At 44.0% G+C, this 24,508-nt stretch overlaps 1 protein-coding gene across 1 annotated transcript; it reads right to left on the reverse strand.

Moving 5' to 3' along the window:
* Positions 1–844: 844 nt before the first annotated feature.
* il17rd (interleukin 17 receptor D) lies at positions 845–24,428 on the reverse strand. The gene is made up of 16 exons (XM_046384920.1): positions 24,242–24,428; positions 15,533–15,587; positions 11,816–11,938; positions 9,068–9,186; positions 8,709–8,829; positions 7,995–8,039; positions 7,577–7,728; positions 7,125–7,190; positions 6,820–6,874; positions 6,096–6,206; positions 5,662–5,846; positions 5,397–5,512; positions 4,764–5,015; positions 3,987–4,541; positions 3,268–3,548; positions 845–3,133 (listed from the first exon to the last, which is right to left on the reverse strand). The coding sequence occupies exons 1-16, from the start codon at positions 24,359–24,361 to the stop codon at positions 3,009–3,011; spliced, it is 2,481 nt and encodes an 826-aa protein (XP_046240876.1). The 5' UTR covers positions 24,362–24,428; the 3' UTR covers positions 845–3,008.
* Positions 24,429–24,508: the final 80 nt, after the last annotated feature.

The raw sequence follows: 24,508 nt of genomic DNA on the forward strand, positions 1-24,508 counted from the left end.
TAATGTGCATGTTTTTGGTATTGTGGGAGGAAGCCGGAGAACCCGGAGAAAACCCACGCAGGCACAGGGAGAACATGCAAACTCCACATAGAAGGGCCCAGACAGGGATTCGAACCTGGAACCCTCTTGCTATGAGGTCAGTTGAAGCTCTTACAATGCAGAAAAAGTATCCTGTTAGTGTAGTTCTACTGTGTACTACATTGGCCAATTATTATTCCTGTAAAACTTCAGTTCATACAGTTCATCATCATTCAGTCAGACGTGGTGGAGTAAATTCTAACCACCATGCTTTAACTGAAAGTTCTGTTTTGAATCTGAGCTGATATTCGAAGCTGCCTTTCAGTAACTGAAAGTTGTTGACGACAGAGCGATAGACTTATCTCAGTCTGCAGCCTGAGAGCAACAGGGCCGGTTGCTTTTATTTTGAAGGTACACCAGTGCTGCGGTGGCTGTCTGTGAGTTTTAGAGGCTTCTGTTGTTTTAAGCTTTGAGGCTTCACAGCTCAGACACTATAGAGCTGTCTGCTGGGTTTTATGTCAGCAACGTGTGTTTGCTTTACTCTAAGAACCTAAAACTTGCTAGCACAACTTGAAGCAAATGAGAGATTATTACCAGCTGTAAAGCAATATAAATACTTTGTGAAACTGTGCTCTTGTTAGGTTGATAAAGTACTTTTCGTGACAATTTTTGTAACTTGCTACAAACAAGAAACATGCATGAGTTCATTTTTGCCTCATCTTGTGATTTCTTTTTAAATTGTATTATCCTGGTTTAAGCTACTGAAAAAAACAGTTATTATTATAATAATCATGAACCCCTAACAGTCAGAGATCAAACCAACAGATGAGAAGAAGCACATTTTATTTGCTGGATCTATGTTTCCTACATTAAGGTACTATAAAACAGTACATTCCTAAAAAATGTAGAAAAATATTAAAACAAAAGTCTAACAATACAAAATTGAAGCAGAACAGACATTTCCAGGTAAAAATAAAAATAATATTTACAAGCAGACACAGGAAATGCTGAATCTTCCCTTACAAACTTGCAACTAACCCGCAGGCGAACCACAACTTGTCACTCGGCCTTCAGCAACAGCTCGAACATTTGAGTCAGAAGAACAAAATGACAGCAACAATCAATAACTGACCGACGTGGCTGCCTTCTACGTGTCAGATATGAAATGTGTTCAAAAAGTTTATGGAAGCTTGTTTGCACCAGGAAACAAAGTGAGGAATTATTAAAATAAAAGTTCTCAAGCTGAATCAGAATCAATAACGTTTCCCTTTTCAAGCCAGAATTAAAGTGGAAATTATTAGATAATTTCTGATCACTTAAATCAAAATGTTGACTTACTTTACTTACTTATAATTTAGATTTTTTTATCATAATTTTGACTTCAAAATTGAAATAAAATATTTCACATTATTTCATCATTTTGACAAATTTGACAACAGTTGATGAATTTATTTCTCATCCTGGCACAAATGGGCTCCCATAGTGGCATCTTTAAAGTGGTTTGGTCATTGTAGTACAAAAGCCTCTCTGTTCATAATGCCCTTATCATCAACGTTAGAAAAGGATTACAAAGCATTAAGAAATAAATGTGACAATAAATGTAACAGTAATATTCAATACTTTAAAATACATAACCACAAACTTAACAACATGCCACAGCATTCAATACATTATGGTGCAGGAGTGACCAGCCGAATTGATTTAAATTACATGTTCTGAATTTGTGAATTAAAATTCAGAGAAAATAAAATTTAGTTAAAAAGTACACGTAATTCACACAATTCTTCCATCTTATTATATCACATTTGCAGGTTCTAGTCTTTCAAAATTCTCTGACAGTTTAATGGTTTATGATCAGGCAACGGTCATCGTGTTACCTGCTGCTCCAATGATGGGTCATTGTGAACAAACATTAAAAAGACATTTCTATGTCGAAAGCATTTTAACATAAGGTAACACACAAGAGGAAAAATCCAGCGGTCGTTAAAATCCAATTAATATTAATAAAATGTACCATTACAATTTGTGAGGAATTCCCCTTTACACTGAAAAACCCTATTCGTAAAATAAAATCACAAAATGAAACAAAAGGTCACTTTTAAAACAACAGCATTCATGATGAATGTGGTTTGCCCCAAAGCATTTAGTGGACATACTGACAATGTCCTTAAGGTGTTGACATGTGCTGCAGTGCTTTCATCCATCCAGCAGGGGGAAACATGTGGACACGTTTGTGGCTTTGTGTCTTCTTCCTGCCTTCCTGCATCAAAAAGTGCCCGATTCACAATCGCATTTTGGTTAACTCATCAACTCATACAAGAGTCAGCTGTCTGTCGATCATTCGAGACGCAGTGCTGAGGCAGTCTTTGGTCTGAACTGGTCCACTCTGCAGCATCTGGAGATCTAGTCCTTCAAAAATCATCCAGGAAGGGGGACCAGAGAGGCAAACAAAGTACCGTAAGTCAACAGGGAGTACTGCTCTATGGTAGTTACCAGGGACCAGCATTGTAAAATGCTGTGCTTACCATGGTTTCTGGGGACTACTGTTCAGCGGTTGTACTAAGTACCAAGGCCTAGTGTTCTGGAGCTCTGTGGCTACCATCGTTAACAAGAACAGTACTCTAGATACAGGAGTTACCATGTTCACCATGGAGAGTGTCACAGAACTCAGCTGTTAGCAAAGTTATCGTAGCCATCAGTGTTCCAGAACGCAGTGATTAGCATGGTCACAGGCGACTCGTGTTCTAGAGCTCAGTGGTTACCATAGTTACCACAGACCAGCGTTCTAGAACTCCGCCGTTACCGCAGTTACCACGCACCGGCATTCTAGAACCTTCTGCAGGTGAACCACTGCAGTGCCTTTTAATTAGTTCCAGTTCTGTTCCCATGACGACGGGACGACGGCACTTTTAAGGAGGAGTTCGGGTCCAAGACCAGTACGTTTTTGTCCCTGTGATGACATCGCTGTTTTGACCGGCAGGAGGCGTCCCCTACAGTGACGCCACAGGTGTGAGTCCGTCACTGTGCTCCAGGTGGTGATGGTGGTGCAGCTCAGCTTTACAAACTGTGGCGGCGCTGCAGCGAAGCGACGTGACAGCAGGTGGCTCCTCGTCACCTGAAGGACACATAGCCAGGTGTGAGCGATTGATTTTGCCTTTATTCAGTTACATAAGGAAGCGAGAGCAGAAGTCGTCATGGGATATGTATGGGATTAAATTAAATTAACAGCATTGAAACAGCCAGCCTTACCCAGCCCGGAAGAAGATGATTCACTGTCGGCCAGGGAGGAGGAGTCAGCCTGGTCATGTGACAGTCCCTCCATCAGGGGAATAGAAAGCTCTGAGGACGGGACAGACGAATCATAGATGCCTGAGTCACGAGGAGGAGGGAGCTCTGGAGGGGAAGACTGGCCTTCTTCTGCCGGAGAAGAGACGGGACACAGTCCATCCTGGAGGATGGATGGAGCAGAGGAGGAGGAGGAGGAGGAGGAAGACTCTTCTGGTAACAGTCCAGATATTCCAGAAGTGGACCTGGAGGAGCAGAGAAGCAGCAGCAGTCAGAGTGATGAGTTGTCTCATAACACCTGCTGTGGAGCCAAACCTATTTTCAGTCTAACCAGCATATGGCGTCATGACACCTGGAGCTTTAATGGATTCAGTGCACTGAAAGTCACTCCTGCCAACAGTGAAGATCACAACAAGCAAAAGCTAAAATATGTTGCAGTCTGGAGGTGGGGGTTTCAGGTTTTATGGCGAGCAGCAGCATAAAACCATAAAAATGTTCCTCTCCTACTCTGTATGTCCAGGAGGGAGAAGGAGGAAGGATCACAGCGACCAGTAAAACTCTCGCCGTGCGCTAACAGGCTTGTGAGTACTGCATCAAGATAAACTTGAAAACACCTGGACTTGTTCTTTAATGCTCACAGGAAAATAAAAAAGAAACTATAGTTGTTTTACAGCTTGCTTTACCTTGAAGTGGGTCCCTGCATGGACAGAGAGCAGTGTGGCAGGCTTGGACTGGGACAGAGACCAGGACTGGGACAGAGACCAGGGCTGGGAATGGGACTGTGGCTGGGGCCTTGGTTAAGGCTGAGACTGGAGCCAGGAGCCAGCAGCAGCATGTTCCTCCTCGGTGCTCCGTTGTCGCCCTCCAGCGCCGGCGTCTTCATCACCACCTCGTTCAGCACCAAGCCGGAGTGCTCTGGTTGACATGAGGAGGAGGAGGAGGAGGAGGAGCAGTGTGGCTTTGGAGGAGGGCTTGGGGCCTGGTCAGCAGGCGGAGAAGGATGTTTGGAGGAGGCTGAGGAGCCTCCTGAAGGAACCAGCTGCTTCTCAAACCAGTCAGGGTTCTGGCTGATGTGCTGGTGCATGTTGCAGATGGAAACGTAAAGCGAGCGTCCGGATTTACTTCTGAAGTAGTTCCTCCTGGAGACGCTGAGAGGCTGCGACTCACGATCAGACAAACTGGACTGACTGGAGTGAAGCCGACTGAACAGCTGAGGCAGCTGATCCATCAGCTTAAACCTGAACAGAAGAAAGTATTTTCAACTTTAGCAGCAGAAAAATAATCAGAAGTTTTCTCTCCTTTTTTTATTTTTGCTACACTGGCAGCTAATTAGCATCACAGATTACTCTTTGAACCATTTATTGATAAACTGACCACTTTTAAAAATGGTCACACGGACAGCATATGGCTGCTGCTGTTGCTGAAGGTGTTTCTGTTATTACGTCCAGCGTCGTGTTTACCTGGGAGCCAGACTCAGCATGGTGGGGATGTCGTTTTCCGTTGAGTAGTCGAAGTAAACCGTCATGAAGCGGTTCAGCTCCTGAGCTCCGCCCCCCTCGCTCTGCTTCGCCAGCCGCAGCTTCTCAGCGATCATGGCCACGCTCACGATGAACAGGTCACTGCCTGATCCACCAGTCGGAGAGCTGCTGCTGCTGTTACTTCGACGACTGACTGGCGTCTTCCCCCTGCGACTCTTCTTTTCCACGTAGTAGCTGCAAGAAGAGAAAAATAATAGTTAGCATAGAAAACAATCTAAGGGAAGCATGGAAAGATGGATGGAAGGAAAGAAGGAAAGGTCTAACACCAGAGAAGTTAACAGTCATAATTTTTTGGATCTATCTGGACAGTAATGCGTGGACATCAGTTGTAGAGACAGTGGGGATCCTGCTGCTGGAGAGATCTTCATTTGAGTTATTTTTCTTTTTGAGGGAAAGAAAAACGTAAAACAAAGATTTGAAATGGAAACAGAATTTGTTTTTAATTCCTGAATAGTCAGGAGCCAGAGGGTTTCAGCAGCGTCTAGTGGCCTCCGGAGGAACTGCAGCTAAAGGCATGAAAACCACAGCAGTAGTTTTGACAGCAGAGAAAAGTACCGCAGGCCTTTGGAACAGACGGTGATGATGAAGTTGGCTTCGTCCAGCTGTCTGCTCAGCCACGACATCTGACCCTCTCTGCACATCTCCAGGTGTTCCCAAAGGTCCAACACAACCTGAACAGGAGTGAACACGGATTTAACAACCATACCCAAGCTTCAAAAGGGAACTCTGATTTAAACAGAAAAAAATGTTATCTATAATTTAATTGAAATGTAATTTTTCCTCCTTAACATCCATACGTCATCTGGCATCATTGTCTCACCTCACAGTTGCAGAAGTCCTGCAGGAAGTAGGCAAAGCTCTGGATAACACTGGTGTGTTTAGGACAATCTCTGCTGGAGTAACAGATGAAGACTTTGGGGCGGGGCCACGGCCGCTCGGTGTTCAACGCTGCACTCTGATTGGACGACTCGCTGCTCTCTTCATCCAGCTGGCTGTAGATGTTTTCTAACAGACAAGACAAGTTTATGTTATCAGTGATGTTACTCATCTGTGTCATCCCTGACTGTGGCAACAGTCAAAGTTTTCCAAATAGTCCCAGCTCACAAACACATCCAGGTTTCATTAAACAGGAGTAGCTGTGGTCTTCCTGAGTCCTGCCGATACCAAGACTAAAAACCCCACGATGCTGTAATGTTCATGAAAAACCAACGCAGGACGTTTATAGACAGCGAAACAAACATAATCAATGATAACCTTGTTGTTTCTTGCGACACATGACAGTGAAGAGAGTGGCGAAGGCAGACATGATGACCAGAGGCACTGTGATGGCCATGGCACGAATAGGCCCCGCCCAGGGGGAGTGGACTGGAAGATGAAACAAACACAAGCAGCATGAGACAAAAGAGTCAACATCTGTGCAACAATTCAGGAAAATTGGAAACGCCAAGAGAGTAACAAAAGCACAAGTAGAGACAAGTCACAGCCAGTGAAATGGTTTAGTAACACCTGTTAGACAACAATCTCTCTTTCAAGTTGATCAACATTAGCCATCCTTTGCTACTGGCCACACCAAAGCAAGTCAGACTGTAGCTGCCAAACCCCAGAGTGTAATGAATGTGCAACAGTGCGTTTTGTGGCTTATGAATGCAGCTCTTCATTTCTAAGAGGAAGAAAGAGATAATTATTCTTCCAATCTAATTAATTCATTTCCTGTAGTGCTGCAGTGAAGGTGCAGCAAGTCTTAGCAACCCTGATGTCCACTCAGCAGGTCTGTGCAGGTTTATCCTTCCCTACAGACACACTTAACCCAGGATAAACAACAGAACCCTTTGTTGTAGTACACTGACATGCGAAGGGCAAAACGATCAATCGACAAAGTAATCTATAGATTAATTGATATCATGAGGTGCAGCCCGAGACTGTGTGTGTGTGTGTGTGTGTGTGTGTGTGTGTGTGTGTGTGTGTGTGTGTGTCTCACCCTGGCTGACGTGGTACTGAGTCTGCCTCCTCGTCGTGTTACTGTCATCTCTCAGCTGACAAAGAAAAGAGGAAAAGTAGTGAAAGACAAGGAGGGAACAGAAGAGAGAAAAATTATAAATTCAGTGTATGAACAAATCAGTACAAGTTTTAAATCATTTAAGTATTTACATTTAATCCACATATGGAGCTAAAAGTTGAGGATCCAACAGAATCCAGTAGAACCGGTCTGGTCAGTCAACTGAAAGCTGACTAGTGATGAAACTGTTGTTTAAGGCAGCTCAGTCTTGTGTTGTGTTTAGGTACCTCTATAGTGTAGGTCCCTGGAGTGACGTCCTGGAGGATGCACGTAGTTCTGAGCTGGTTCACGTCCTGCACACAGTAAAAAAAAACTAAGTGAAAACTAAGCCTGGCCTGCAGGAAGCCATCGTAATCTTTACAATAATTATTTACAAATCACACGGAGTGTTGAATCAGAAGGACCAGCAGTCATAATGTTCTTTTTCAGAGCTGCAATGACGTCCATCTTGCTTTTAATAAGCAACAACTTCTACAACAAAACTTAAACCTCCAGCCTTCTCCACTTATTACTCTGGTCCTGGCCTGGTGGCGAGTCCCCGGCTTCTCCTGCCCACATGCTGGGTGCCAGGCCACAGAGACAGAGTTCTTTGTGTCTTTGAGTGCAGTCTTTTCACCGCCTGCTTGCTCTGAAAGGTTTCAGGCAGGTTTTGTGACTTTCCAAACCTGACAATACGTACGGGTTTGCAGCGCTGTAGTCTGAAGGGTCCGTCCTGCCGCAGTTTGTAGTACAGGTAGTAGAAGTGGAAGCCAAAGGAGGCCGGAGCCTGGTCGAACGCCACGTGGAGGTTTGACCCCAGCTGTGAGACGTTCAAGGTCTTTGGCTTCCAGACTGCACAGACAGAAACAAAACTTAACAAAACCTCTAACAATCTAACAATCGGTTGCACAAAAATATCAATTAGATCCTCCATTTGTAAATTTCTAAATTCTCCAACAAGACCAGATGAAAACCTTTCTGTGATTGCTCCGTCCACAGAGAGAAACTGTGTCATCTCATTTAGGCTCAAAAATAGTTTGAGGAAAAATATTGTGTGTATTTAACCAAGACAACCAAAACCCGGACTGACTGTCCACACACGACTCCGAGGAACTTACAGGGTTTGCAAACCAGGTTGTCTGATCCGAGGAGGACTTCACACGCTGTAAGACGAACACAGAGAGAAACGGTTAGACGGCTCGTCTGTTCATGTTCTCATCTTCACCTCACTGACCTGATGAATCTGAATGGACAGCGTTTACGCATCAGTGTCATTTCTCTGTTTTGCAGAGATTTGACTCGATCACACTCCAGTACTTTCACGAGGACGACGAACGCACACGCACTTCTTTACGTACAACAATCTGGGATTACAAACATGCACGCTAAAAAAAAAAACAAAAACAAAACGGCGCCTTCCTGGCAGCAAAGCGAAAAGTTTGTTGCATTTAGCTGATCGCACGAAAAAGTCTAAAAAGAGAAACAGTGCGTGCAGCCACTTAATGAGGAAGAAAAGGCCACAGAAACCATAAATTGGCCATAATTCAGTCCAAAAACAATCTACCTTTCAGCAACTCTACAGCTGTCACACCGGTTTTGATTTAATCAAGCTAAGCTTTGATTAAAAGTATTTTGTTGGAAGGCATGATATTTACTTTGCCTGGGCCAGACTAGCAGTTTCCTCCTGCTTCCAGTGTTTGTGCTAAGCTAAGCTAAACATGTTGAAGATCCTCAGCTGACTCTGGGTGCGTTTCACCATAAGGGTGAGGATTTCTCAGGGAATCGGTTATAACCGATGGATCGTGTTTGGATGAGGAGGCTGCTGCACTCACAGTTGGTCCTGAGGAAGGATGGAGGGAAGAAGCTCTCGTTCATCAGAGTCGGGAAAGGAACAACACGAATCATGTAGTCCGTGTCAAAGTTCAAACCGCCGAACGGCTGACTGCTCAGCTTCTGTACGAGTGGGATGATAAGAAATTAACAACAATCTAATAATGAAGGTGAAATGGAGACATGAGCATCTTTTGTGAACGTCAAAGTGAAAATCCAGCAATAATATATTAGATGATTATATTGCTTTTACACATAAATAAAAAAAGCTCCTAACATAAATAAATAAATAATAAACTGTAGACAACTTCCTCCTTCCCTGTGACTGATTAGTTTTCACCGTCATCATTTTTGGACCTACCGTGTTCCTGTAGGAGAAGTTGAGCTGTCGGGGGTCTTTGAGGATCAGATGTTGACACTGTTTCCCTTCTGGATTCTTGTCCTCCAGATAAACCCTGAAGCCTTTAATGTGTTCGATCCCTGTGGAGACACAACGAGAAGCTCAGCCTCCAGCGATGATCCACATCCATCCTTCTCTCCTTGTCTCCTCTTCTCTTCACCTCCTCTTTTCTCCTTTCATCACTCTTTACCCTCATATCTCTTCCTCCTCTGCTTGTTCTGTCCCCTTCCCTTCTTCCATCTCTCTTCTGTTCCTCCTCTTTCCACATTTCTTTTCTTTCACTCGTTTCCTTCCCTCCACTCCTCACTTCTGCTCTCTCGATTTCCTTTCCTTTTTCCTCCTTATTCCCTTTCGTCCCCTGTAATCCTCCTCCTCTTCTTTCATCTCCTTGTTTTCTTCTTCCCTCTCCTCTTCATATTTCCTCTCTCACCTCCCTCCCTCCCTTTAATTATTGCCTTCTCTTCCCTTTTCCTTTCGCTCCCCTCCTTGTTTCCTCTAAGCTCCACCTGTCCTCTCCTTACTCAGTTTCCTCCCCTCTACTGTTTCCTTTCCTCTCCTCCTCTTGACTCCTTCTCTCACCTCCTTTCCTTTTACCCCTCCTAATCACCTCTGTCTCGTTTCCTTCAATCTGCTCCCCTCCTCGTTCCCTTCTCCTTGTTTCCTCCCCTCCTCCTCTCTGCACCTTGAAAGCATGTCTGCCTTGTAATTACACCTTTACATCCACAGGACATGCTTTTCCCATTAGCTCTGTGGGAGTGGGGAGGAGCGAGCAGCGGTACAACAGGTTTTTCTGTCTTGAGGCAGATTCCTCAACGCGTCTGTCTGTCTCTCTCTCCCTGTCTGTCTGTCTCTCTGTCTCTCCCCTGCAGGGTTGAGGACAGACAAGCACGTATTTGCATTTTAACGACAGCTGCAGCCCGACTGCAGGCTTGTGCTCAGGTTTTTGTTTTTTTTACTTCCCTTCACTTTTCAGTCATATCTGGTGTGTTTAAAGTTTCAAAGCTGATTTAAGGTATTTTTATTAACCATGTTGGCAGTGTGGCTTGGTGCATAGCTGGCACCATTTTGTTCCAGAATGATACAGCAACAAATTTTGCACAGCATATGTTCCCCAAAGGAGCTTTGGGGATCCTGTGTTTTCTATTATTTACAATGGCAAGAAATCCCCATTTTCTCAAGCTCAAAACTCAAAGATATTTATTTTGCTGTGCTATAAAACTTCTTGGAATAAGAAAAGCTTTGGTATTTTTACTAGAGTTAAATTTTTCTGTTAAATACCTATTAAATAAACATGTGCAGGCTAGCATTTTCATTGTAAGCGTTTAGCTTAAAGCATCGCTAGCAAGGCTGCTGACTCGTAGCCTTGTTTAAGTCACGTCAGTCTCAGAGCCAGCCTTCAGCAGCGGTCATATCATGATCATGTGTTCTTACAGGTTGATTTCATGTCTCCATAATGCGTTTTCTTGAGGATGTAAGCCTGGGGTCTAAATTACATCCTCCCAAGACTAGAGGCAGTGAATAAAACTCTACACGATAAGCTCTTTCCTGAGTGCTGCACATCACCTTTAGCTTTTGTACAGTATTTTGGCTAAAGGTTAAAACATGTGGCACATCATGTGATTCTCTGAATGTAAATATCTGCAGGACAGCCTGAACTCAAGAGCATGCAGTGTTTGCATGTTTTTAAAATATTTTTTCCTCCTTATAGTCATAATTAGAGGACTGCAAGGAATCCCTATAACATTCAACTAATTCCTAATAAAAACAGCATCAGATGGTTATATAATATGATGAGGATCCCATGACTTTTGGCAGCTAAATAATTCTTGTCCTCATTTCTCAGGAAAAGCAAAACTAAATGAACCAAATCCTCCACCTGCTACAGTCTGTAAAATCATGTCAGAAAAGAAACTCTGACTGCTTGCTCACAGAAATAAGCCACATTTATATCACATAATTAGAGATATTTGGTATTTTGAAATGTCTTATTTTAGTATACAGTTATATAGTTTCAAAAAGCTACAGATGTCTTGAGAAACGTATGACGAAAAACAAACGACAATCACACTGGACCTGAAATTAAAGCCACTTATTCGTCTTATCTTCTGTTCGAGCTGCAGTCGGACACACGTTGGGCAGCTCAAAAAACCACTTTGCAAATTAAAAAACCTTTTTTTCAGCTTTTAGCTCTCAAGTTTTCTGTGCAAAGAAGCAGAGCAGACACAGAGGAGGAAATCTGACTCGACTCTGAACGGTCAGACGGCCGATTCGGGCTGCTGTTCTGTTCACACGTGACTGCGACATGGAAGATTTCTGGAAGATTTCTGTGTCTCTGTGAGAAAACAACAGGCTGTATTGTCACAGAGAGAAAGAGGTTCACCTTACACCCAGCGCGCACACACACACACACACACACACACACATTCCTTCACGGTCAAATCGTGGTATTGTAGTGTGAGATGTGATCCCCTCTCTCTTATTCCCCTGGCCTGATCAAAGGGACACACACACACACACACACACACACACACACACACACACACACACACACAGAGGCAGATAATCTTACAGATTTGAGCACTTTGAAGGTTTAACTTTCCTGCTCCTCCTCCCTCACTTTCCTTCCTTCCTCCAAGTCTCTCCCTGGCATGTAAACAGACAGACGACAGGTAAACAGACACACAGGCAGAGAAACAGACAGACAGGTACCTAGTGGACTGGCAGACCAGTGGACGACCACGGCGGCCTGATCCTCGCAGGCCAGGTGGCTGAAGGAGACGTTGGTGACTTCGTGGATCACGTGTTTCCCCAGAGGATAGTTTAACGAACAGTCTGCAGGGCGAGACACGAGGACAGAGACAGACGGGTCAACCACAGCGCATGCGACAACACCTGATCCCAGTACTCAAAGTACTACATGAAAACAACATGACTTGGATTTAAAAAAAAACATTTTTACAAATGACCCCATGGTGGAGATATCAGATCTTTTATTGATGTGTGCATGAATGTGTTCATCACTTTATTGTTGCAGCTGGTAGCAGTTTGGCTCGTGAACCACACCAAGGTATCAATAAGGTCTCACTGTAATGATAAAACATTGGTTTATTGCTTGATTATATTCTGTATTATAATAATCTGAATCTCACTAAGCAGATGTTGCTACTCAGTAGTAGTAACCAAAGAGACTGAAAGCTGGTACTTGAAACGAATACACAACAAATCTTACAAAAATGTATTATTTACTCATTTAAAATAAGTGTTGATGGAATGTGCAATAACTAAGTACAATTTAGTCAAGTACTTTAGTAAAGTAAAAAACAGCATTTAATAATACTTGAGTATTTCCATTTTCAGCTACTTTGTACTTATACTCTACTACATTTTGGAGGCTAATATTGAGTATCGGCAAAGATTTGCCCGTCGGTCTGCGTCCCAACCCTCACATATGGTCGTGAGCTGCGGGGACTTGTTTTGGGCATGTCAGTCTAGGAGGAGGCCCAAGGACAGACTGGAGGGACTATGTCTCTCACCAGGCCTTGGTGTCCCCCCGTATGAGTCAGTGGAGAGGACAGTCTGTTAAGTCTTTTAAGAACAATTTGTTTTAAATTAAAAATAATTAATTATTTTATCTACAATTAGACAGAAGGAACACATAATAAAAGAAATACTGAATATCGGATCAGATAATCAGCCAGGCTGACCACGTTGTACTGTTGCCTCGCCTCCTCCTGTTCCCTCGTTTTATTTCATGGAGGATGAAGGTGGAGGGGCAGAAGAAGAAGAAGAGGAGGATGAAGAAAAGGAGAAGTAGAAGGAGAAGGAGGAGGAGGAGGAGCAGCCAGCCATGAACCGACAGGGATCAGGGAAGAAAGGATGGTCTCTGGATGCAGAAAGAAAAGGGGGCGTGAGCTCAGACACGACTGACTGCTCCTCTTTCCTTCTGCCGGCCACCTATTGACGGAGAGGACTGAGGTGAGGAAGAGGAGGAGGAGGAAGAGGGGGCAGAGGAGAGGAGCTTAGGAAGGATGGAGATGACTGTGGAGAGGATAGGAGAGCCTGGGATACGACACGAGTCACTGCTCCTCTTCCTCACACCTCCTCAAAGCAGGGTCATGTTCAGGGCTAAAGGAGAAGGTCACGGCTGGTCGCTCTTCTCCTCCTCCTCCTCCTCCTCCTCCAGCATCACAAAGCTTCTCTGTAGAAAGAGGACGTGAAGGTCGCTCCTCTCTTGCTCTTTCTCTCTCCTTTCCTCCTTTTTGTATTCAGAGTTTCTTTAAAAAGACAAAGAGGAGGAGGAGGAGGAGGAGGATGAAAGAAGGATGTGAGGGCCAAGAAAGAAGTTCACTGCTGGAGGAAGATTAAAGCCTTCATCTTCAGTTCCGACCTCCCTGCTCCTCTTCCTCCTGTTCTCATTCCGGCTGAAGTTGCAAGACGTTCGGGCCCTCACTCACCCTTCATCTTCCTCACCTCATCGAAGTTCTCGAGGGATAATTATGAGATGGAGAATCCCCTTTTTCAGTGTGGCCTGGCGATTAGCTTTAAATACTACAAACCCCATGAGCCTTAGCTGCTGCTGCTGCTGCAAAGAGCAAATTCAAAACCCTGCTTAGTTGCAGTTCGGGGCAAAACCTGATCCAGAATCTGGAGGGTGAATCTGCTGCCTGGTCTTGTGCGAACAGCATTTGTGCTCGCAGTGATGAAGGAACCACCAGTGAACAAAATATAATTGAGCTCTACAGCTCAGAGCAGTAAAATATAACAAGCATCAGATGACACATTTGTAGACAATAAGAGAGAGGAATTCTGGGTAATTATATCACGAGAGCCATGTGTTAGGGTTTGCAGATCTCATCTTCACCTTCCATAAGGGACCTATTGGAGGTCAAAGGTCAACCTGCTTTATTATGCCCCATGACATCACTACACAGAAAGAGAGAGAGAGACTCTCCTTCATCCTCCAAGAGCTGAGGAGGAGGCTTTAGGAGGACGAAATAAAGCGGAAAGAAATCAGTGAGGTGTGTTAGTGGCTCAACCCACACACACACACACACACACACACACACACACACACACACACAGAGCTGGTTCTGATTGTCATGCTAAAACACCGTGGCGTTTCATTTTGGCTTAAAGTTTGTGGATTTCGCACTTTTCAACACTTTCCATTTCATCTGCGCTTAACAACAGGAAGCAGGGATCATTTTAAATGTCACATGACCTCCTGACCTCTGACCTCCACATTATAGGTGACCCAAAGTGTATCAAAATTAGATTTAAAGAGTGAATTCACTTATGCAGAGCAAAAAGGCATCCTGGATGGAGAGCTGGAGGTTTAAATTCACTGAGAGGCCCTGAGAGAGAACAACGCTCTGCTAACGCTGAACAGCAATGAGAAAAACGCATTTAAAGGGACATTCTGACATTTTGATAAATATGCTTATTCAGTCACTTCAGTGTGATGACAATACTAACAACATTAAATGTGTAAATGTAAACATGAAGTCACAGCCAGGAGATGATTAGCTTAGCCTCACACACAGTCTGGAGTGAAGTTTGTATCTTCCCGAGCAGACGAGCGGGAATATTTTCATCAATTAGTTAACATAACTTTATCAACAAAAATCAATTTTTGGAGTCAATGAAATCAACTCAGAATCGCAGAACACAGGAATTACAATTAGGGCTGAAACAACCGATTAATCAATTAATCGAGTTTGTCGCCAAAGATGTGATCGGCTATTTTAATCAATTAACCAATCCCCACACACAAATCAGGGAATCTCGCTGATCCAGCTAATCCTAAAAACTAAACTAAAACTAAAAACACAGTCCTAAACGTATTAACATAACAAGTGAACATATTGATTATTACTTTTATTTTCACTTTATTTTGTCATACTTCCTATTTTCTTACTTTCTTTCTTTACTTGCAGTTTGACATAAAGACTTCTTGCATACTGCAGAACACACACACACACACACACACACACACACACACAAAAAAAGGTAATCTGAAAGTGCTTCTCGCTCATGGTCACGGACAAAGGCGGGAGGCAGGGATTGGCTACGGCTCAGGAACTTGACTTTTAGAGAGAAAAGAACAAAAAGACCAAGAGGAGGAGGAGGAGGAGGAAGAGGATGATGGGGTGGAGATGAGGTGGTGGTGGACTTCAGAGCTTCAGACTGAAAGTAAAAAAAATGGAGGATTTACCCTTTACAGGGACATAAAGTTTTAAAAGAAAATACAAGTTTCTGGGCAGACTTTCAGCGACCCAAACACTCCAGCACCTGCATGACGATAAGCTCTGTTGTGGGTTTGACTGATATGAATTTGATGGCAAAACATTAGTCTGTTTGAAAGGTTGAAAAGTAAACAGGGTTCCAACCCCTGGGAATTCAAGGAAAACCAAAAGAGGAACTCACTGTCAGCTCTGAAGGTGACGGCCAGCCTGCGACCTCCATCTGCACCGGACTGCGCCTGAAAGAGAGAGAGACGACCACGACACGTTGAAGCCGAGCTTTAAAACCGAACTTAGTTAACCTTTGGCTGAAGGCTGTTGAGGATAACACAAGTTTATTTAACAGGTACACAAGAAAAAGCCAAAGGATATCCTGATTATGCAACGTTAAGGTGAGAACACGTCCGACATGGACAAACTCCTGTTGGGTGCTCGGAACAACATCTCGACCCCGTTCTCAGGACAGTGTCCGGAGGCCATGTGAATAAAACAGCTTATTCGTAAGCAGATTTTGTGCAGATTTTTGAACAAAAAAAATGGTGGCTGAAATGAAATGTTGCGAGCACTTGACCAGTCAGAAATGTCAGGCGCTGCAAGCCACACCCCTAAAATTTAAGCATGTTTGTAAAGTACGACCTGATGGGCGAGGACCATCCCCAAAACTTAATTAAGACCTCCAGAGTTTCGGAGTCCCCTGGGAAGGTTTCTGTGGTGGAAACACACCTATGGATACTTGTGAGGTTTGTTTCAGCAGTTTTACAGCTTTGACCTTGTTTTCATGTTGCCCTGCTGGGTAACACACACACACATACACACACACCACCTTAAGGCTTGTTACAGAGGTGTCAGACTGTGGTCACATGCCACAACCACACACACACATCTGAAACTAATCAAACAGACCCCCTACTATGTGTGTGTGTGTGTGTGTGTGTAGAGAAAATGTGCCATGCTTATTAGCAGTGACTGTACCTCAATAACCCATCCACACACACACGTTTGTAATTATGTACACTTGTGAAGACCCTCATTGGCCAGAACACATTAAAACAAACACTAATGTGGACCCTAAAACTCTGAACCATCAAAAGCCCTTTGAAGAAGAGAGCACAGGACAACACGCCTTCACGCTACAAAAACGTCCGCAGAGAGACAGAAACACACTCACACACATGCGTGCAAATGATGGATGATATAATTTCTTTAATTAATTAAACATTTTGCCTTGAGTGTGCTGTGCTGCTGACCCCTGACCTCTAGAGGCTTACATGGTGCTGTGCACAGATGTCCTGCTGCCAGCATGAAATGAGAGGCTAATTAAAATCAAGGGAAGGTTCTCAATGACGGCACAGGAAAAGCAGATTTCCTGATTGGTTGGACCTCGGCCTGCCCCTCCCCCCTCCAAAAACAGCAACAAAAAAAGTTGCTTCTGGTGCAACTTTTCCTGCAACATGTAGGACGGTAAATAAAAGGTTTTTGGATTTTGTCAGACCACCTGAAGGAAGCCCACACAAGTCAGAGAGAGAGGGAGAACATGCAACACTCATCAAAACTTCTTTTAGCACGACAACCACCATTAAAAAACAATCAAATAAGAGATTCTGCACTGATTAAAGCACAAGGATGAAATCTTCAGGCAGACATTGGAGGAACCACCCAGAGAGGGTTCATCGTACCAGTTAAACCAGGATCACCAGTTAGTTTTACTGACTCGAGTAAAGCCCGACACACACCAAGCCGACATCACAGAACTACTGACGACTGGGCCGCCTCATGTCGCGGCTGCACTCGAACACATCGCAAAGACTACAGCCAACAGCCAACAGCCAACCAGCACTTTGGCTAACTTGGATACACCACGTGGTCTACTGCTAACAATATTGTTATGCATGACTTCCTGCTCTTTTCACCTGCAGCTCTTAATAAAACATCATGACACGTTTTAAGCTCGTCTTTTCACCCCAACACGGCCTGACTAACAGGTCGGGTGCTTCGTTCAGCAGGCTGCAGTGTGAAAACATCTTACACACTTTGGCAATTTGGTTTTTAAGACTTTAAGTCTTGTGTTGAGAGATCAATTCCACCACCAAACCAGTGACCCTGCCCGTCGGCACGAGACAAACCTTCATACTTTACAGCTGACAATTTTTCAAAACAGATGGTTTTCTTCCTTCCCACTGCCAGGTGTTTCTCACTAGTTATAATCACACACACAAACACACCCTCAGGCCTGCACAGACTGAGTCACATCAGTAAACAACCAAAAAAAAAAAAAAGTATGGGAAGAAAAGAACAGATTATTATTATTAGGAACAAAAAAATAAGAAGAAGAAGAAGAAGCAGATGTTGGGCGTCCAACACGTCGCCAGTTCGACTCCTCGCCGCAGTTCACGCTTTAAAATGGCAACACACAAGAGAAATCAATTGCAAAGCTACAAACACAGGGAGACACGAAAACCTGAACCCCGACTGGAGCAGAATTTCCCTCGGGAATCCCTGAACACACACAGAATCAGTTCCTGTGGTAATCAGACAGCTAATTGTGGGCTGACTTTAACAGAACATCAAGAGCAATTAATCACATCGCTGCAGGGAAGGAAGGAAGGAAGGAAGGAAGGAGGGAGGGAGGAGAGGACAGAAGGAGAAAGGAAAGGAGGCTGGAAAGAGGGATGGACAGAGAAAAGGAGGTTTCCGAATCAGACGGGTGGTTGTGGGGGGATGATGGGTGAAGTAATCACCAACCCTGCGGAGAAGGAAGGAAGTAAGGAAGAAGAGAAGGAGGAATCTGATTAAACAGGAACTCCTTCAATTACAGCTTTCAAGGTTCACGTAGCAGACTTCTCCTCTCCCTCAATTTGTTTGGGGCAGCCAGACCAGTTCCAGATGTGGGACAGAGAACACGGGACACACTCACAGCTGACCTTTAATCAACATACTGCTCATGAGCAGAGGTACAAACAGCTAGGAAACGCCGCTTTGGGAAACCAGGATTAGAGCTGTTGTTACCACTTTGGTACAAACTGAGCTTGTGTTTGCAGCAGAGAATATCTGCCAAGTGCTTCAGCTGACTGAACAGAAACACATTTCCATCATCTTCAGACTTAATGGCAAGCAGGAAGCAGGACTTTCTCTTTTTTATTTGCCGCTCAACCGTTTCTGTGATTTTCTCTGCGACGGCTCCAGGAACGAGTTCTTTGTTCGCCAGCCACATTAGGTCACCAACAAAACCCCGCGAGATACCAACTTTCCAGCAAATTCTGCTGCTTCATAAAGACACACAAATGTTGTACATTTATACACAACAGGCACCTGCTTAACAAAGTCGACAAAATACCAGAAACTTACGAGTCCACAGAGAGACTGCACGTGTGTGTGTGTGTGTGTGTGTGTGTGTGTGTGTGTGTGTGTGTGTGAAGCTGATGAGGGTCTTGGTCACGCAAAGGCCTCAGGGCTAAAAACTCAGCCCTGTTCCTCTTAATGTCTTCCTGTTTCTTACACACATAAACACACACACACACGCCTCCAAACACTACCACATGGGACAACAAGGCTTCTGTGTGTGTGTGTGTGTGTGTGTGTGTGTGTGTGTGTGTGTGTGTGTGTGTGTGTGTGTGTGTGTTAACTAGCCTGGACAGACCACGTCTATGGGGTCCAATCAAAGTTATATTCAGTGTCCTCGGGTCTGGCAGGGTTTTGTTGTATCGCTGCAGATCAGTAAGACTCATCGATGTTTGATATTTAAGATACACTCTGTTTCATTCTTGGATCAAAGCAACAAAAGTAAAAAAGCAGCAGTAGTAGTTCTTTTTTTTTGTTGTTTTTTTACTTCTTTGGAGTGTCGACTGAAAATTTGTAAAGGAGGTTAGCTTCGTCCCTGTGAGTCAAGCAGATCTATAACTCATGTGAGGTGCGCACTGATGGAAAAACCAGATCCTGACACACAAAGAAGAGCTGCTCAGCCAGCGAGCCTGAGAACACATCAATCCAACAGACGATCTGAGACTTCCAGGGTCTGCACCGATGATTCACAAGCTTATTTTCTGAAAAGTAACCAACCGACCGACTCCAGGCTTACTGCAGTCCTGTCTAAATGTAGCCTAAATGCATAAACACAGAGAGATGATTCGACACGCTGGGAATCAGACGTGATTAGATTTTCTTTCTCTGCCTGTATTTGATTGGATTTGTTGATTGATCGGCTCACGTACAAAAAACAAAACAAATAAAAAAAATCATCTCACAGGTCCAGAGGTGGAATAAGTCCAGAAAGAGGAAATTAGGAAACAAAAGTGAGGTGCAACAATAAAAGCTCTGTGTGTGTGTGTGTGTGTGTGTGTGTTCGGGAGCAGCCAACCAGAGATTTCCCACCACAGGTACAAAACCTGCAGCTTCCTCCTCCTGCATGACTGCTCCTCAATGACACCCCCCACCCCTCTTCTTCATCACTGCCCCTCCTCCTCCTCCTCACCCAGGAGGAGTTATTCCTTTCCTGCTGTGACAGTTTGTCCTTTAAAAGACTCCCTCTCTCTCGTTATAGAGACGGGACCAGGGCAAGCCCTCATTTTGTTCTTACAGGTGCAAAACATCAGTCACCACCGGCAGCATAAAAGTTGAAGCTAAGTTGATGTGCAGGGGTCCCATTCAAAGAAAACAGAGAATGTGGTCATGTGACCAGGACTTACAGTCGCCAACTGAGCCACCCTTATTGAGAACAGGGCTGCAGCTAACAACTACTTTCATTATCAATTAATCTACAGATTATTTTTGATAAAATGTCCAAAAAGCCCAAAGACTCGCCGTTTACTGTCAGAAAACCTCACATTTAAGAGGCTGGAACCGGAAGATGTTTGCTTGAAAAAATATAGTTATATATTGAAAATATAACTGTCGACTAATTTTCTTTCAACTCTCATCAAAAAAGCATCAAAGTACTGATACTTCTGACGACCTTTGACACCATTTACACACTTTTTATGGACTCAAACACTGGTGAAGGGACTGGATACGAGTCTCTGAACCTTTCAAAACGTGCTGGGGCTGCCCGCCACGGCTCAAAGACTCAAAGTTGCCCGGGGCGACATGTGGAAGTTGAGCTGAAATATTCAAATTCATGCAAATGTACTCCAACATGTGGGAGCGACAACCGGGCGGCAACCCATTGCACTTGTTTTGAGTCCCGCACGCAGTTCTTTTCTACTTCAACCACCAAACTAATCTGAACAAAAATTAATTTCCTTGAGCCTTAAACCTTATTTAAGGTATCTGACGATGAACAAACATTTCCCTGCGATGTTTTTCCTGAAAGGTGAAGCTCCTTCACTTTCTGACTGACTTCGACGCCGGAAAAACCAGAAAGCACACGTGTTTCACATCGGACGCCCAGCCAGCCGTGACGCCCTGTGAGGCTCTCTGATGCCAAAAACACACCGAAGCCAAGGAGGTTGATGGGATACATGACAAGGAGTGGAAACCTACTTTCAAATGATGAGAGAGAGAGAGAAGAGAGATGGAGAATCCAGAGCAGGACAAGGAGAGGAGGAAGCTGATTTATTTCCTGCTGCGTCTTCATCCGCTGAGACAGATGTGATAGCTTCAGCAGATGTGTTTAGCCACAGAGAGTTTACATGGACCTAAATCATCCAGCTTTCTGAAGGAACCTGACTAGTGAGACATCCAAGAAAAACAAAAAATAAACAGTTTCCTTCATCAGGCTCAGGGAATTCTGTTTTCAACCTGTAGAAACCTGATAATTTGTCCAAACTCCACATATCAAAGTCTGTTTGCAGATCTGAGGATGTTGTATGAGGCCCTGTGTGTCTCCAGAGGGAGCTGCCTGTAGTGTGAGAAACCGAAGTTGGATGGGTCGGTGGACTACAAGTTTGAATAAGAAAGAAATCCGGAAGTTTGGAGTTTGAGCTTGCCAGACCTCTGCAGCCAGCCCATCATCTTCACTCGAGGCTACATTAGCCACCACGAGCTTAAGGCCACAGCTAGATGCCTACAGGCAGCAGCACGACAGTACTGAGTGTACGACTTTCTAAATTGGACACAAAAAAAGACAAAAGCGCTAGAAATATGCAAAATCACAGCTTTTAATTACAGATTAATGACTTGCGAGGACAAGAGGAAGGCATCATTAAAACCCAAATCTCCACCCTATCAGTGGACAAGCTGGATTGTGGGTGATGTAGGCGCCAAGCGCTGACAGATTCTGCCGCATTGATTTTGACTGAAGTGCTAAATCAGTGGGCTTCACTGGGCTGCTAACAGGGTCTTTAGGTGTCTGCTTCAGTGTGCGACGGACATCATCTCACTGAGCCTCGAGTGAAAGCAGAGGAAGCTCAGTGCCAGACATAAAGCCAGCGAGAAAGATGGTTGAGTGTCGAATCGCATTCCCAGGTAGTCATGTTTGATGACGTTTGAATGAGACTCAACAGTCGGCCATATTTCTGCAGAATCGCTGAGGCCCACACACAAACAGTAGAGTACAGCATTCAGGGTACAGACACAGCAACACCCCTGTAGAGGGTTGTAAGTGATGACGGAGAGGGATTATTTTTGTATGAGTCCACAGATTGTATTTTAGGAAAGTCCTGCACTGTACAGATTTAAATAGATTTAACATAAGAGCTATAAAAATGTGAGAAAATAGTGAAAACTGCCAGTCACAGGTTCTGAAAGAGCTGGCTAATGTCGCTTCTTCCATCTAAAAGATACTATATACGATGAAATACAAGACAAAGAAAAGCAGCTGAACATGACCATCGAGAAACGAGGATATGGGAAAGTTTGTTTAATGTTTTACATTAAAATAGAGAAAGAATAGTTAAAATAGCACAGAATTTTCGTCTATTAATCAGTCACTTCAGTCATTATTTCTGCAAACATAAACATAGCCAGCTTTACTCTGTGCCTTTTTCAAACATGTTGGCAACTTGTAAAACTAGGAGAGCATTTACAGGTCTCTCTCTCACACACACACACACTCTCACACACACTCACACAAAGCTCTAATAACCTCACACCTGTAGAATAGCAGGTCCTCACACCCCCATCCAGCAGCCTTTGATGTTTCTGAAAGGAGAGGGGAAGCGGGAGAGGAGGGGGGTGGTGGTGGTATAGAGACGGTGTGTGTGTGTGTGTGTGTGTGTGTGTGTGTGTGTGTGTGTGTGTGTGTGTGTGGTGGGGGGGGGGGGGGTGCAGGAAGGAATGTTTCAGCAGAGTAAACAGTGTGAAGCTTCCTGTAGAAAACACTTGAAAGCCAGAGAGAGGAAACCAGGATAACTAACACACACACACACACACACACACACACACAGCATCAAAGGCAGGTAGGAGTCATCTATCAACATGGGAAAATTAAAACCTGTAGAGCACGCAGACACGATCAGACGCCTCTACTTTCCACATTACTAACATGAAAAAGAAATCCACATCACTAACGTTTAAAAACACATCTCTGTCAGAACTCTTCACATTATTAACTTTCCGGCACTGCTGTAAACTCTACACGCAGGTGACGTCACCTGAACTGAACGCCACCCTGCTCAGCTTTTGTATTTAAAAAACAAAAAAGGTGAAAACTGACTTGAATTACTCTGTGGTTATTGTGGCAACCTGTAGTCTACATCAGCTTCACTTTTCTTAAAGGCAGAGATACCATGACATGTCTGCTGAGTGTTCAGTAAGACCTTTCACCAAGCCAAACCTTTCCAGAGAGCTCACGTTTTGATCTCAAAGTGACGGTGCAGGCTAAAGAGCGGCTCATTCATGGCCTGAAACAAAGCTGCTGTGAAGTGCCAAAGCAGAGCAGCAGTGTGGAGGCGGTCCACATACTCCTGTTTTCCACATCAAATGTTTGTTAACAGAACACACAAAAGGCAGGAAATCAGGCTTTACTACCTGCAAGTCCCCGAAACCACAAATCTCAAGTGGAAAGAAGTGGAGGTCTTGTTTTACCTTTCTGAAATCATGCAAGCTAATTCATAATGTCAACACTACAACATCACAACTTTAACCACTGATAGTCTAGTTTTGTTTAGCCTGCCAAAATAACCCTTGTCACTGGACGTTGGCGTTAGAGCCTCATTAGAATTACATGATCTTTAGTGCATTTATATATATGCTGAAAGTAACTGACTTCTAACAACTTTTATTTATCTGTATGTGATAAATAAGCCTAAAGGTTCTTATCTCGTATTCGAGAGAACTTAAACTAAATGAAAAACTTAAGTTAATCACACCAGCGTGAGCGTTGGGAGTCGCCTTTCAATTCAGCACAGAATTTAATATAAAACTGTTTTTATATAAAGTTTGCCATATTCTCATGCTGCTCTTGTCTTTTGCCATCGTTGTTTTAAGAGACAATATAAAATGTGAACCAGTTAGGCCAAGATTTATACTTGATTAAACCCCCTATGGTAGATTACACGTGTGCCGAATTCAGTAATACATCCGATTTATTCAGAAAAAAAGTTTAAAATTTAATTTTCTCTGGTCTGCAGACTTACAGTAGAGCGAATTATCTTTAAATGAGCACTATTTAAACCAGTGTTTGGTTTCTAACGTTACGTAGCCCGACAATGGGTCGAGCCGGAGCTACAGGTCCGACGGACAGGTGAGAAAGGTAACTCAGCGTGACTTTTAAAAAAGAAATACTGCGCAGCAACAGCTGTTTGAACAAAATCGTATCTCCAAACTTCACTTCACTTCATCTGCCAGCTCAGTTAGTCCAAACAGCTGTACATGCTGAGCAGACGAGACAGAAAACACGAGAACCCACCATCTCCGAAAACTGCACTTTTCGTTTTGGGAGACTTGAGACGACGCAGCAGCAACAGCCCTAAAATGTCGTCCAAAACAACACGTTTAAAGGAGTAATTGTGTGTTTTACCTTGAACCCGCATCGCTCCTGGTTTGCTCTTTTATTGCCTGATGTCGTAGATCCACAGGAGAAATAAAACACGAGAAATAAACCGGAGAGAGAGATGAAGAAACTCCGAGGGGCCGCCATTCCTCCCTCAAGTCTGAACAACTCTGAGAGGGAGAGCGAGGAGAGGAGCGAGCAGGAGGTGTGTGTGTGTGTGTGTGTGTGTGTGTGTGTGACGGCGTGTTCACTGTGTCTGTGAGGACCAATTGGAGTTTGAACATGAAGGTGAGA

The sequence above is a fragment of the Scatophagus argus genome, chromosome 3, assembly GCF_020382885.2.
Source record: "Scatophagus argus isolate fScaArg1 chromosome 3, fScaArg1.pri, whole genome shotgun sequence".
Lineage (NCBI taxonomy): Eukaryota > Metazoa > Chordata > Actinopteri > Scatophagidae > Scatophagus > Scatophagus argus.